Source organism: Tamandua tetradactyla, chromosome 12 (assembly GCF_023851605.1).
Source record: "Tamandua tetradactyla isolate mTamTet1 chromosome 12, mTamTet1.pri, whole genome shotgun sequence".
In the NCBI taxonomy this organism is placed as follows: Eukaryota; Metazoa; Chordata; class Mammalia; order Pilosa; family Myrmecophagidae; genus Tamandua; species Tamandua tetradactyla.
This window is the reverse complement of record NC_135338.1, coordinates 99271158-99285189: the sequence shown is the minus strand read 5'-3', so window position 1 is coordinate 99285189 and position 14032 is coordinate 99271158. Positions and strand designations below refer to the sequence as shown.

The following is a 14032-nucleotide window of genomic DNA, read 5'->3' as shown; positions in this document are numbered from 1 at the left end:
CCCGGACCTGGATGGTGACATCGTAGTTTCTGCCCAGTAGAGAAGTCTCGCTGCTGGGCCCAAACACCAGCAGGCTGGACACCTTGATGATGCACGTGCGGCCTGAGTCAAAGATGGGCTCCAGTCCGTAGATGACCTTGGCCTGCGAGGCCTTCTGGAGGCCAAAGCTGTGTCCACCCCCTCGGAGCTCCTCACTCACCAGGCGCCCAAAGAGCTTGTCCCCCCAGCAGCCAGAGTCAGCCAGACCCTTCGCAAACACCATGGGGGTCATCTCAATCTCTTCTCCAACTGAAGCAGAACAGGAGAAATGAGGAAAAACAGATGCTCCTGCCTGGCTGGCGTGGGGTCCGTAGGGCACGAGGACAATCCCCCACCCTGCCAGTTCGGCGTTCTCGCTTTTGGCATGCCACTGCTGCCCTCTGGGTGCCCGCCGAGAGCCCCTACAGACTCTGAGCTCCACAAAGACAGAAACTGAATCTGATACAACCACTGCCATGGGGACCTGTTATAGAGTAAGTGCTCAGCAAGCCTGTGGGAGGCACTGGTTTTCGTGCTGGCAGCAATCAATGCAGAGTGCCAGAATTACTCTGCTCTAGAATTATTTGTTTTGATCAAATGGATGAATAATTCTATCTCAACCAATACAGTTGGCTGAAAAAAAAAAGGTTGCAGGACAGTCCAATAGCAATGCGCTCCCCTAGTGCCCAAACTGTGGTCACTAACAGCATTTGCACTAAGGAACCAGAGCTCCCTGAAGAAGTGGCTGATTCCAGATCTGGGGCAGGGAATATACAGGACAGGCTGGAAACACGCTGTCACAGCAGAAAGCAAAGACTTCTGGGGACTTGTCAAAGGGCACAGGAGCCCAAAGGGTAAAATAAATAGGGTACATTGAACTACTAGTGGTCAATGAGAGGGAGGAGTAAGGGGTGTAGGATGTCTACGTTTTTTCTTTTTTATTTTTATTTCTTTTTCTGGAGTGATGCAAATATTCTTTAAAATGATCACAGTGATGAATATAGAACTCTGTGATAAAATTGTGGGTCACTGATTGTACACCACGTATGGAATGTGTGTGTGTGTGAAGATATGTCAATAAAAGTATTTTTTTTAAAGGGTACAGGAGCCAACCGAAACAGGCTCCCATTGGCCAAAAATGAGGCAATCTCAGCAACAAAAAGAACAATGCATGCAATGTGTTGAACAAATCAAAGATGTTAAAAATCCATGCATTCATAATGGTAATTGAAAAAAACCCAAAACCCAGAAAACCAAACCTCATTGATCACCTTTGGAGGAAGCTAGGGAACCAACTCATTATTCTGAAATCTAATAAATAAATGAGGAGGGAAATCAAATATTTATCCTTCATCTCCCATTGTACATTATATATTTTAAGGTAACCAAATAATAACAAGTTCTTCTTTATGGAAAGTTTCAGGTAATGAATGAAGAAATTGTAGAATTATAATATCTCCATGTTGCAACCTCCGATGAAATCGTGGATTTATGCAATCATCAGTATCTGTTAAAACCATTAAGTGACTTTGGGGAATGAGGGATTTTAAAAGGGAGGTGTCAGACAATTTCTGAGGGAGGTGTCCCTCAGACAATTTCTGAGGGAACCTGCAGATCAATTTTTATATTACTGAAGGTAAAACAACCAGACATTATGTGTCTGCTGCTAGGATGCAAAAGGAAAGACACTGCGCATCTGTGAAGTGTTCTTGGAAAAAAATAGAAATTGAACTTGAGTCTGACCGAGACTCCGGATCCACTTACCAGCTTAGAGGAAGCACATGTGGAGGAGCATATTAAACAGGTGTGTAATCAATTAAGCCCACAGTGTAAGAAACTCTACACATCAAGTGACTTCAACAAATAAATGGCAAAGGGGGGGGGAATGAAGGAGGAGGAACAGTTATACATTTATAAGTGACTAAAGAGATAATATAGCAACCCAAAGCAATGAGTGATTCCTGATTCAAAGAAGCCAACATTTCTGAGACAATGGGGAAATCTGATTGGACATTTGGTGACATTAAAGAATTATTACTAGGTTTTGGGGGTGAGGTTACATTTAATATTGATTAAATTTGAATTGATTCAGGAAAAAAAGGCACTGAGGGAGTGAACAAGTGATTAAATGAGTGAACAAATAAAGGAATTAAAACATCAGTTAGTGAATGAAGCTCTAGAAATCTGTTCATCACCAACTGACCCCAGAATCCAAACTCAGCTGTGCTTCACAGGAGCAGCTGACCCTTCCCCTACTGTATGAGCCTTTAAAATGCTTATCAGACTCAAGTACTTCACTGTCACCAGGAAGCCCGCTGGAAATGCGCTTTTCCTAGGTCCTTACAGTGCGTTAGGGACGTCTGGAAAAGACCCCAGGGAACTTCACATCTGGAAGGCTCTCTAGGAGAACCTAATGCAGGGGGTCCAGGGACCCTGGCTGGGCAACTCGGAGTGGGCGCTGCAGGAGAGGAGGTGCTGACCGCTGGCCTGCCCCTGACCAAGGCCCCACGGTGGGTTACTGGCACAGGGCTGAATTTACTCCTTGCAGAATGGGCCCCCTCGCCACTTTTCTTCTGGAAAGTCACTCCTCCTCCGTTATCCTCCCCACGCTTTATCCCGAAGTGGGGGGGGGGGAGGGGGCGCGGAGCAGGGAAGCTGTGAGTGGAGTACATGGCGCTGAGGAACAGAGTCCCAGCCCCTAGAGGAGGTCCCCCGGCTGCCGTGCCCCGCCGCGCCTCCCCCGAGGACTGCGTACCTTCACCTTCTTCTCTTGAGATGAACCCCGACAGCACTAGATGGAAGAAAGGAAGAGACAGTGGCGACCCCGGCTGCTGCGCCCAGAGCGCGCCCAGCCGCAGAGGAGACATTGGCTGCCCGACCCCCACGCCCGCCCCAGGAGCCAGGCGGGCCGGAGCGCGAGACTCACCCTCGGGGCTGAGGCAGAAGTCGGTGGAGGCGGAGCCGTGCTCGTTGCGGAGCGTGCACCGGTACACGCCGCAGTCCACCGGCGCCGCCTGCACGATGGCCAGGGCCGCCGGCCCCTCCTCCCCGGCGCTGCGGAGAACCGAGACGCTTTCGGGGGACCACTGGCGCCCAGACCCGCCCTGGGGACCGCGCCCGGGGCTGCCAGAGCTGCCTCCGCCCGCAGGTCCCACCTGGAGGCCAGCGCCCGGCAGCTGTGCAACCCTGGGCAACTGAACGAGGGCCTCTGAGCCTCGGTTTTCTCATCTCTGCGCTGATAACGCAGGCGTCGCGGTAACCGGCTCCGGGATGCGCGGAAGCCGGGGCGGGGCGGCCCTTACCTCCTGCTCGCCTCGCCCACTGGCCTCTGGTCCTTGGTCCAGGTCAAGACCGAGTCGCTGAGAACATTGAAGAACTGGCACCAGAGCTTCAGGCTGCCCGAGGCGTCGGGAAACTGCTCCACCCTGATCTTCCGAATCACCTGGGGAGCTGAGCGCAGCGCTGTGAGGGAGGCGCCCCTCTGTCCGCCTCCCACCCTGCCGCGCCCGACCCCCTCCCCTGGGTGTTCCGGGGCAGCACAGACGAGGGAGGACACGTTCCCCGCAGTCCACTCCTGCGCCGCCCCTCTCCCGGCTCAGCCCTGAGCGGAAGCGGGCCTCCCAGGGGGCCTCTCGGACCCAAAGCCGGGCACTGGGCGGCCCCCTCCCCGCCTCGCAGTGCCGTCCCCACGCCTTAGCCTCCTTTCTGCTCACCTTTCAGCAGGTCTCTGGGCTTCCTGGGCTTGGCCGCAGCTTCCTGCGGGCCTTCCTCCGGGGCTAGCTCCGCTTGCGGCCCGCCGGCCTGGGCGCTGGGGCCGGGCTCCTCCTCTGCGCCCGGCACCCCCAGCAGGCCGGCCCTGCGACCCTGGGTAGGGGAGCGCCGCTCCGGCGTCCCCGGGCCCCCAGGTGCCAGGCCCTTCCTCGGCCCCCGGGGGGAAACCGAGGGGCTGTCCCTTTCCTCGGACTTGCTGGCCTCCCCCTCCCCCACGGATCGGACCTTGGGGAGCAACCTCTTCCTCCGGGCCCCCAGGGCCAGCTCCTCGGGCGTGGCTGCGGGGAGGTCTGCGGGCCCCTCCTCTGGGGCCCCTTCCTCTCCTAGGGGCTCCGCTGCCCTGGGCTTCGCTGAGGGGGAGCCCTGCACCAGTGCCTGCCCGCCCCCCGCCCCCAGAGGCCCTCCCGCGCTGCCCTCCGGGGGGCTCCCCTCAAAAGTGGGGCTCTCCGGGGAAGCCCCTTCCCCTCCGTCGATGAGCCCTCCCTCTGGGGGCAGCGCAGGGCCCTCCTCGCCCACCACGATGGCCGGGACGGGCCGGGGGCCCCAGGCGCCCGGGGCCGCAGCCAGGGCCTGCTGGGCGGCCTGCGCCTCGCGGTCCAGGAGGCCGGTGAGGCGGCGCGAGGTGCAGGGACTCAGCAGCAGGGTCTGCGCGCTCCGCACCAGGTGGTCGTTCTCCGCTCGCTCCAGGATGCGCCGCGACGTCCGTGGGCTCAGGCCCGCCACCTCCACGGCCGGGGGGCCCAGCCCGGGGGACGCGGACGGCGCCGGGTGTGCCGGGTCGGCCTCGGGTTCACCCGGGTCTGCGCTGGAGAGCTTGAGCAGCAGCAGCAGGTAGTTCTTCAGGGAGTCGATGAGGCCGGGGTCGCAGCTCTGGGGCCCTGGCGCGCAGGCGCCCCCACTGCCCGCAGCCGAGGTATCTGGGGGGTGGCTCTGGGCGGGGGTCCCCGACCCCAGATGCAAGGCCTGGGCCCCGGAGAGCAGAGAAGTCGGGGTGCTGGGCAGGCCAGTTCCCAGAAGAGGGGGCCGCACGGGACCCGCAATCGGCCCTGCTCCGGGCAGCGCCTCCCAGGGGAGGTCGCTCTCCGCCCGCAGCTGCTCGGCGCAGGCCTGAGGAGGGAGCTGGCCTTGCGGGGTGAGGCCCCTGGACAGGGCACCCTGCACGGCTTCGACGCGGTTTCCAGAGGCCACCTCAGGGCTGAGCACAAGTCCTGGTTTTTCCCGGACAGGAGGGCCTTCTGGGGTCTGTTCTGAATAGCCTCCATCCTGAGGAGACCCCACGCTGAGGCTGCGCTGGGACCCCGGCCCCGTCTGACTGCCCGCGGCCCTGGGCACGCATGCCCCTGCCCGCCAGCCTGCTTCCTCCTGAGCCCCTCTGTTGTCCTCTGTCCTCTCAACCACCTGCGTCGTTCCATCCTTCTCTGCTTCCTGTCCCTCACCGTCCACCTGTGTCCTTCCTGCCTGCGTCCCCAGCTCCTGCGGACTCACGTCTGCCTGACCCCCGACACCTCCGGGTGCCTCCCTGTCGGCCTGCACCGCGCCAGCCGCCGCCTCCTCCGCTGTCTCCTCGCCTGTAGCTGCCCCCTCTGCAGACCTGCTCCTGTTCTGTTCTGTATCCATGAGCTCGGCCGCGCCCCGACTTCCAGAGGCACCCTGAGAGCCGCTGCTGGACGCTGAGAGAGGCGCCATGGCAGCCGGGGCCTCCAGGCCCTGGGAACAAAGGAAAAGCACCAACTTTGCCACCCATGCCTTGGCATCTCCCTCCCAGTGGCTCACCCGCCCACTGACCTCCTCCGGAGCTGCCCTACAGGAGCCCTGCCCCCTGGCTTTGCAGGCCTGCTGGGGCTCAGGCAAAGATGGGCAGCGAAGCCCCAAAGCCCATGCCCACCCTGGTAAGTCCCTGACCCCAGAATCTGGACCAGGCGCTGTCCAGCACCCAGGCAATACCCGCCCTTCCTACAGCTCGCTGAAGAGCCTGCCTTCTCAGAAGGACTTGGCTCACAGTTATCCAGCTTTACCCTGCCATTTAGAGGGGCGTGCCCCCTCCCCAGGACTCCCTCCTGCCACCCTGGATAGAAACAGGGGTGCAGTGGGAGAGAACAGAAGCATCCCCTGAGAATGGCCTCGATGACAACACCCACCATGAACGCCGAGTGAGCGGTGATGACGTAAAGCCATCCAAACAGAGATGATAAAGACAATTGCAGCTGCTGTGCATACCAAGAGATCAATGACACATGATGGGCAGTTACCCTTTTCAACACCTACCATCTGCACAGCACTAGCCAGCCCCTTACACATAAAAAGATATGCTCAAGTACTAATCTCCAACCCTGTGGTGTGACCTTAATTAGAAATAGGGTCTTTGCCAATGTGATTAGTTAAAATAAGGTCAAACTAGAATCGAGAGGTTATTCTGGAGGCTACTCTTATGCAAGCTTCAGTAAGATACTGCTAATTGTCATGGTTTGCCAAACCCCAACCAACATCATTCCTGTAAACCTAAAGAACACCAAAGGCTCTGAGACCCTACAAGTTTCATAAGCTAAATTTACTTTTCAGAAACCTACAACCTCCAGGTGGTTTCCTAGGCCAGAAAAGTCTGAAATGCAGAAGGCCCAGCCTCTCCAACAACATCAACTAGTTCCATCCCCAGTCCCATGTTGTTGACACCCTTTTCAACGTGAAAAAGTTGAAATGGGCATAGCCCAAATACCCCTAATGATTGGGAGAAAGATCAAAGAAGGAGGAGGCGTTATAACAGAGAAGACAGGATTTAACAAATGAGTATGATTACTGAATCATTATATTGATATTTCTTTTAGTCTCCAGTATGTTGAAGCAGCTAGAAGGAAAAACTTGAAATTGTGGAACTGGAGCCCATACCAAACTCTGAAATCTGTTCTATAACTACTTATTAAAATGTACTTTGAAAATTTGTATATATATTTCACAATAAAAATGCTTTAAAAAAAAACTATTGAGAACCAACCATCAAATAGGGTATACCTATTTGAAAATAAACTAGATTAGAGAGGGCCCTGATCCAATATGGCCTGTCCTTATAAGAGGAAATCTGGACACACAGGCAGGCAGACAGCATGGAGAGGGCCAGGTAAGGATGGAGAGGGCAAACACTGGATGTCAAGGAATACCTACAGGTCAAGGAATGTCAAGGACTACAGACAGCAGAGGCTGGAAGAGGAGGAAAGGCTCTCCCTGCCGGCTGCCCAGGGAGCGTGGCACTGCCCACACCTGGATTTCAGACCCAAGGCCTCCAGCCCCGGAGGGTCATGCTCTGTTGATGTAAGCCTCCCAGCTGGTGGTGGTTTGTCCTGGCAGCCCTAGGAGTCCAGGCAGGCAGAGGTGGGTGGCAGAGCTTAGGTCACAGCCAAGGCTCTAAACCCATGTCCCTGGCTGCCACCATTCAGATAGGATTAAAGAACTTTCCACATAAACATACTAACATAAAACATTAATTTCTCTCTTTTCCTCCTAGATATAATAAAAACCAACAAATAAAAAAGAAAATAGAAAAAACAAAGCAAACTCCATTGTTAGAGAAAATGGAATCAGATATAATCCAGTCAAATAAAACAAAGGGCAACAGCTGCCAAAGGCTGAAAGACGCACAGACACGGAGGCCGAGGGGAGGGGTGTGGGGGAGAGGCAAGGGGAGGGGCTGTGGGGGGTGGGGGGGCTGGTAATGGAGGAGAGGGGTGGAGGGGAGGCCCAGGGGAAGGCATCACGTAAGAGTCAGCACCAGGAAAGCACAGTTCCTATAGATGAGGGCTTCTCCTGAAGTGAGAAGCCCACAGACAGACTCCGCACACAAGAGCTGCGAGCCATGGAGGTCAGGGTGGAGGTCAGGGTGGAGGTCAAGCAGAAGAAAGACAAGGACACTGACCAAAGGTGACCAGGGAGAGAAGAGGTCAGCCCAGCAGCCAGGAAATACCAGCAAACATACATTCCCCAAAGAAAACTGCTAAACTACGAAAATCTGACTAATTCTATTTTAGTAATAAAAATAGAGACAGCAGAGTCCCCAGTAAAAGACATTATAAGAGAACAGGGTGGGAAGAAGAAACAAAACTTACCAGAAGTAGTGCCATGGAACAAATGAGAATTCTAACCAAATATTTCACCATGAATTTTAAAAGCTCAGTGAGGCGAGCATCTTTATGAAGGAGGACGACAGGCAGAAAATGAGGGCTCAAGAAAGAGATGGTAAGGGACAAAAAAAAAGTAAGCAGGAGAGAAAATGAGGCTTAGGAGAACTCAGGAAAGATGATGAAGAAAAATGGAAAAAAGAAGACAAGCTGGAAGGAACACAAGAAAAACTAGACCCTGCATAACACACAGTGAGGGACACAGAGGTGGAAAGTAGGAATGAGCGTGCCGTGGCATGGAGAGAGCTGGAACAGGTTAGCGAGATGACGGCGCAGGCAAAGGAAGTCCTACATGCATGCACAACTGTAGTCCCTGAAGAAGAAACACTGAAACATAACAAATACTGACTCGTATAATTTAAGAAAACTCTTGAAAAATAAAACTAGATTTGACTCAAAAGATTGAAAGGGACTTCCATGACCCTCAGAAAAATGACCCAGAAAGACTAATATCAAGCCACGTCTTACTGGAGTGAACGGATTTTAAAAAGAATGAAAGAATCCTTTGGACAGCAAGGGATAAAAGAGCAAGTCTCCTACAAGGGAAGGACAGGTTAGGCTGGCTATGGACTTGCTACAGTCATGCTGTACACTGTTTTATACACAAGTGGAACAGTGCCTACAAGACACTAAGGAAAATAAAAAGATGAGTCAAGGATTTCGTATTCAGTTAAGATGTCCATCAGCTTTAGAAAGCTGTATACAGAATTTAGAGAATATTGTTCCCGTGAGCCCTTCTTCAGGAAACTACCAGGGAACAAGTTTTGGTTTATCAATGATAATTAGGGAAATTATAGAAAAAGTATAAAAAAATAGTTAACTGTAAAACCAAGACCCAAAGTGGGGTTTAGAGTGTGAATGTTATATGCCCTGACAATGTAGAAATGATACAATTAGCAAAAAAGCAGAAGGAGGAAAGAAGATGACAGGTGAAGTAAATTTCTTAACTGAGCCAACTCTAAGGGCTGGGAGCCAAAGACACTACCCAAAACTGAAAAACCATAACTGAAATAAAGAATTTTTAAATATAAAAAATAATCACTAAGAAATAAAACTTTTGGCTAATATGTGATAAAAGATGAAAAGGGAAAAAACAGGGAAACTGTAGAAACACTATCACTGCTTCTGGTAAGAAATTAATAGAGACTGACAAAAGAGATAAAATACTGGCACTACATAAAATTAAAATCATAAATTAAATTACTTAATGCAAATAGTTGTAAATATCAGAAGAAACTACACACAAAACCACAGCAAACAGATCACCTAATGAAAGATTCTAAAAATACATATAAATACATATTTAAATTAAGTATAAAACTTAGTTATCTCATTAAATATGGAATTTTGAATGAATGGTATGATTATAGGAAAAATAAAAGAGTTTAGTGAATACCAGGAGCCATCAAGTATAAGTCTGACTGACGGAAGAATTTCAGTAAAAGTCCTCTTCCAACCAGTAACACTCCAGTGAACAAAAGTACCTGGAGCTGGGAGCCCAGAGTAAGAATGAGGGCCTGCAATCCTACACAGCTTAATGTAATGCCTGGATACATCCCACAGTGTATTAAGCAAATCATCAAAAAGTATTGCCAAGGGAGGGGTAAAGGGTATGGGATGTATGAGTTTTTCTTTTTATTTCTTTTTCTGGAGGGATGCAAATGTTCTATAAAATGATCATGGTGATGAACACACAACTATGTGATGCTGTTGTGAGCCACTAATTGTATACGATGTGTGGACCGCATGTGTGTGAAGATGTCTCTATAAAAATTTTTTTTATTTTTTATTTTTTTAAGATACAAAAAAACACCAAATGCATACATTCTTAACTTTTGATCATTCCATTCTATATATATAATCAGTAATTCACAATATCATCACATAGTTGCATATTCATCATCATGATCATTTCTTGGAACATTTGCATCTATTCAGAAAAAGAAATAAAAAGAAAACAGAAAAAAATTCATACATACCATACCCCTTGCCCCTCCCTTTCACTGATCACTAGCAATCCTAAGATATACTTTCATGTGCAAATGACTTACACATCAGGATATTCATTGCACCATAGTTTGCAATAGCAAGAGACTAGAAATTACTTAAATTCCATCAACATAGGACTTGTCCATTGGATTATGGTACATCCTATTCCAAATAATTAATAACCCAATTAAAAAGCCAGGTGTGGGATAGAATATACAGTGTGCAAACCTTGTGTGGAAAATACGCAGAGACACACATACTTGAATATGTAAAGAAAACAGCTCTGGAAGGGTGCCCAAGGTGATTGCCTTCAGGAAGAGGGATTGAGGAGCAGAGGCCAGGAAGAGGGGAGACCACTTTCTCTATATGCCTTTTGTACTTTTTGCGTTTTATACCATGTGCATGTGATGCACAGTCAAGAAAACTTCTATTAAACATTAAAATAAATAAGTAAATAAAACCTAGAGTGATAACTTTATGACCCCTCCTTCAGGAAGGGTCTCATGTCTCTCTCTCCAGATTCATTTCTTGGGTCCCTCTGCCCAATAACACTGTACTAACCAAGCTATTTTATGAAATATTTTACTGAATGTAGATTTATAGGCTGAAAGTTCTTTTCTTTCAGTATTAAAAAAAGTGTTTCATTTCCTTTTGGCATCTATTGTTTCTGATGAGAAATCTATGTCATTCCAATCATTTCCCTCTATACATAATGTATCGTTTTTCTATGGCTACTATCAAGATTTTTTATTTGTCTCTAGTTTTCAGCAGTTGGATTATGATGTTTCTTGGCTTCTTTGGGCTTATCCTGTTTGGGGTTTGCTGAGCTTCTTGAATCTGTACGTTTATGTCGTTTGCCAAACTTGGAAAGTGTTTCAGTTTGCTAAAGCTGCTGGGAATGTAATATACCACAAATCGATTAGCTTTTACAAAGAGGGTTTATTAGATTACAAATTTACAATTTTAAGGTTGTGCAAATGTCCAAATTAAGGCATCCAGAGAAAGATACCTTGACTTTGAAGAGAGGCCACCAGATCTGGGACACCTCTGCCAGCCGGGAAGGCAGGCATCAGCTGGTCCACGCTCTATGCAGTGTAGGTGCCTTTTAGTCTCTTCAGAGGACTGCAGTAATAGGATTAAGAAATGGGCAGGGGGTCACATCTCTATGGCAGCAACCCAATCAAAAGGTCCCACCCAAACAGTGGGTCTGCCCCACAAGACTGGATTAGAAGAACTTGGCTTTTCTGATGTAACTAAAAGTTTCAAATCAGCACAGAAGTATTCTGCCACTATTTCTTGAAATATTTTTCTGCGTCACACTCTTCCTCCTCTTCTTCTAGGTCTTCAAAGACACAAATGTTAGACTTTTGGGCAATGTACCACAGACCCCTGAGGCTATGTTCATTTTTTCCCCAATTTCTTTTCTCTGTGTTATTCAATTGGTTAATTTCTATTCATCTATCTTCAAGTTCATTGAGTTTTTCCTGTCATCACCATTGTGTTGTTGAGCTCAGTCAGTGAGTTTTATTTCCATTATTGTCATTTTCAGTTATAAACTTTTCATTTAGTTTCTCTTGATATTGTCTGTTTCTTTGCTGGGACTTTCAGGATGTTCATCCTGACTTATTGCATTTTTTTTTTTAATTTTTTTTTTTTTGCACAGGGAGGCTCCAGGAATCAAACCCAGGTTTCTGGCTTGGCAGGCAAGAATTCTGCCACTGAGCCACCACTGCTCATCTTACTTATTGCATTCTTATAGTAGCTGCTTTGACGTCAGTTCATTCCAATATGTATGCCTTCTTGGCATTGACATCTGTGGATTGTTCCCACACAAATTGAATTTTCCTGATTTTTCTATATTTGTTTTAGCAGGCAATCTACCCGGTCATGTTCAGGGTGCAAGCCCCATTCAACCTTCTGAGACCACTCTGTGGTCTCAATGTCAGTTCCATTTTCATTCAGATTTGTCCTGCACATGGGTCACCCACTGGCCAGCCTGGACCTGAATGGTGGTCTCTTGTTCCATTCTCAAAGTTCTAGGTAGGCTGTTTGGGATCAGAACCATCAATGCAAGTTCATGGGACCACTTTCCCAAGCTTCTCTCTCTACAACCTCCCTGTATTTTGTGGTTCTCGAGGGCTCCCCTTTCCAGTCCTCTGGCCAGATAGGTTGGGTTTTCATTGTCCCACTCAGCCACATGTATTACAACAGGCTGTGTTCTGGCCCAGGGATGAGATCCAGGAGAGGGAAAAACAAAAGTAATGGTGTTCCCCTCACCCTCTTGGACCACAGTTCCTCCAACAAGAGAGGAAGACTCCCATTCCCCAGAGACAAGGCATCTGTGGCTCTGCTGCCACCCTTACCATCCTTCAAGCCTGATCTAGAGGGCTCTCCTGGAGCCCTCTCTGTACACGCTGATGCTCATGGTTGGGTTTCAGGTTGCATCAAGATCAGGCTTGAGGGATGCTAGAAGAAAAAAAATTGTAAATTAATTGCTGGTCCAGTGGTATTTTGAACTTCAGTCTTCTTCAATCTCCCTGTTACTATTTTCCAAATTCTCAAAGAGCTGGTTCATGCATTTCACCTAGGTTTTTAGCTGCACTCGATGGGCGTCTCAGGGTGGAGAAGGCTCATTTCATCGTACCCAGAACTAGAATTGCCGTAACCACAATAACTAACTGAATATTAGCTGTTGTATTTTTCAGTTCTGGAATTCTGTTTGGTACTTTTTTTTAAGTCTTTGCCACTTTTTTTGTTTCTAGTTCTCTGCTCAAATTCTCAAGTTTGTCTTTCTATTCTCTTAACTATGTTACAGTTCAACTCTGATAGTCCCCAAAATCTGAACCCCCATAGGCTTATTTTTATTATCTGCTGTTTTTGCTGGTTCTTTTCTCACATTTTCTTCCCTTTGCGGGCCTGCTTATCCTCACTTGGGTGCCAAATTTTATATATAAATATATTATAGTTTTTAAAAACTATTTTTAAAAATAATTTGAGGCTTAAGATGATGTTATCATTGTCCAGATATGTTCTTTGCTTTTGCCAGGTATTTGGAATTACCTTACGTAAATTTCAAGGATTAAGGTATGAGATATTTCTTAGTCACCCAGATGACTCAGAGCTCAGCCTCAACTCCTGCAAGGGCTCATCCAGCTCTGGTGCCGTACTCCTAGAGTGTAAACCTTCAGGGTCCCAATCCAAAACACACAAAACTTACAGGGCTCCCGCGTTGGGATGTGGCCTCTGTCCTGGTCCCCCCAGCCCCAGGAGACTTTCAACAGCCCTGCTCAGTCTCTCACCCTGCTCTCCTGGAGTGGCAAACACCCCGGGACAAAAGCTACACATGCTGGGCTCGCCACTGTGGATTTCCATTTCTTCCCAGATCTAGGTCCAGGAACTCTGCCCTTTGTTAGCTTTCCAGAATCTTCGAGCAGACATTTTTATATGTTGCCCAGCTTTCCTAGTTGTCCTCAGGAGGAAAGTTGGTCTGAATTATCCAGCCCACCACTATTGGGAATTGACATTCAATAAATGTTGGTTCTCTCCCCTTTCTGCTTCATCCTCAATCCCGGATAATGCTGTAGTTAAAGCTAAAGCAACCAAAGTAGGACACAAGCACAGAAGAGAAGAAAAGTGCTGAGAAGATTTCAAAGCGTATAGGCATTAAAATTACGATAGGTGGGTTGACATGTCCCTGACATTGCCTTTGTTTCATCCTATTCATCCTGCCCAGAATGTCTTCCTTCCTCTCTTTCAACAACCTAATTTCTATCTAGGGATATTTTGGGCAAATTTTTTTTTTCTCTCAAAATTACACCCGATGCTTTCTAATATGGTATTTCCAATAATAAATCACACACATGTTGCTGATTAGTCTGACTGCTTTTCAGATGCCTCCTTGGTGATTCCAGAGCTACCACCTTCCCTCTCTGGACACGTCCTGCAATCACCATTCACCACACCCATCTGGGCACTTACTGTCCCTCACTAGATATGACTCTAGTCCTCTCAATTAATCAGAGAGGACCTCAAGGCAAGGGTCGTATCCCTCCTCAAGCCCCCTCCCCTCAATGGGCTCTCAGCAAACA

At 48.7% G+C, this 14032-nt stretch overlaps 1 protein-coding gene across 1 annotated transcript in view; it reads right to left on the bottom strand.

Annotated features, from left to right (window-relative positions):
- ALPK3 (alpha kinase 3) overlaps positions 1-14032 on the bottom strand; it is a 44090-nt gene that overhangs the window by 6193 nt on the left and 23865 nt on the right. Inside the window, exons 7-11 of the mRNA XM_077124301.1 lie at positions 3732-5496; positions 3321-3468; positions 2945-3072; positions 2774-2809; positions 8-288 (exon numbers count right to left, since the gene is read on the bottom strand). Coding sequence (XP_076980416.1) covers positions 8-288; positions 2774-2809; positions 2945-3072; positions 3321-3468; positions 3732-5496 — 2358 coding nt within the window. The remainder of the gene's footprint in view (positions 1-7; positions 289-2773; positions 2810-2944; positions 3073-3320; positions 3469-3731; positions 5497-14032) is intronic.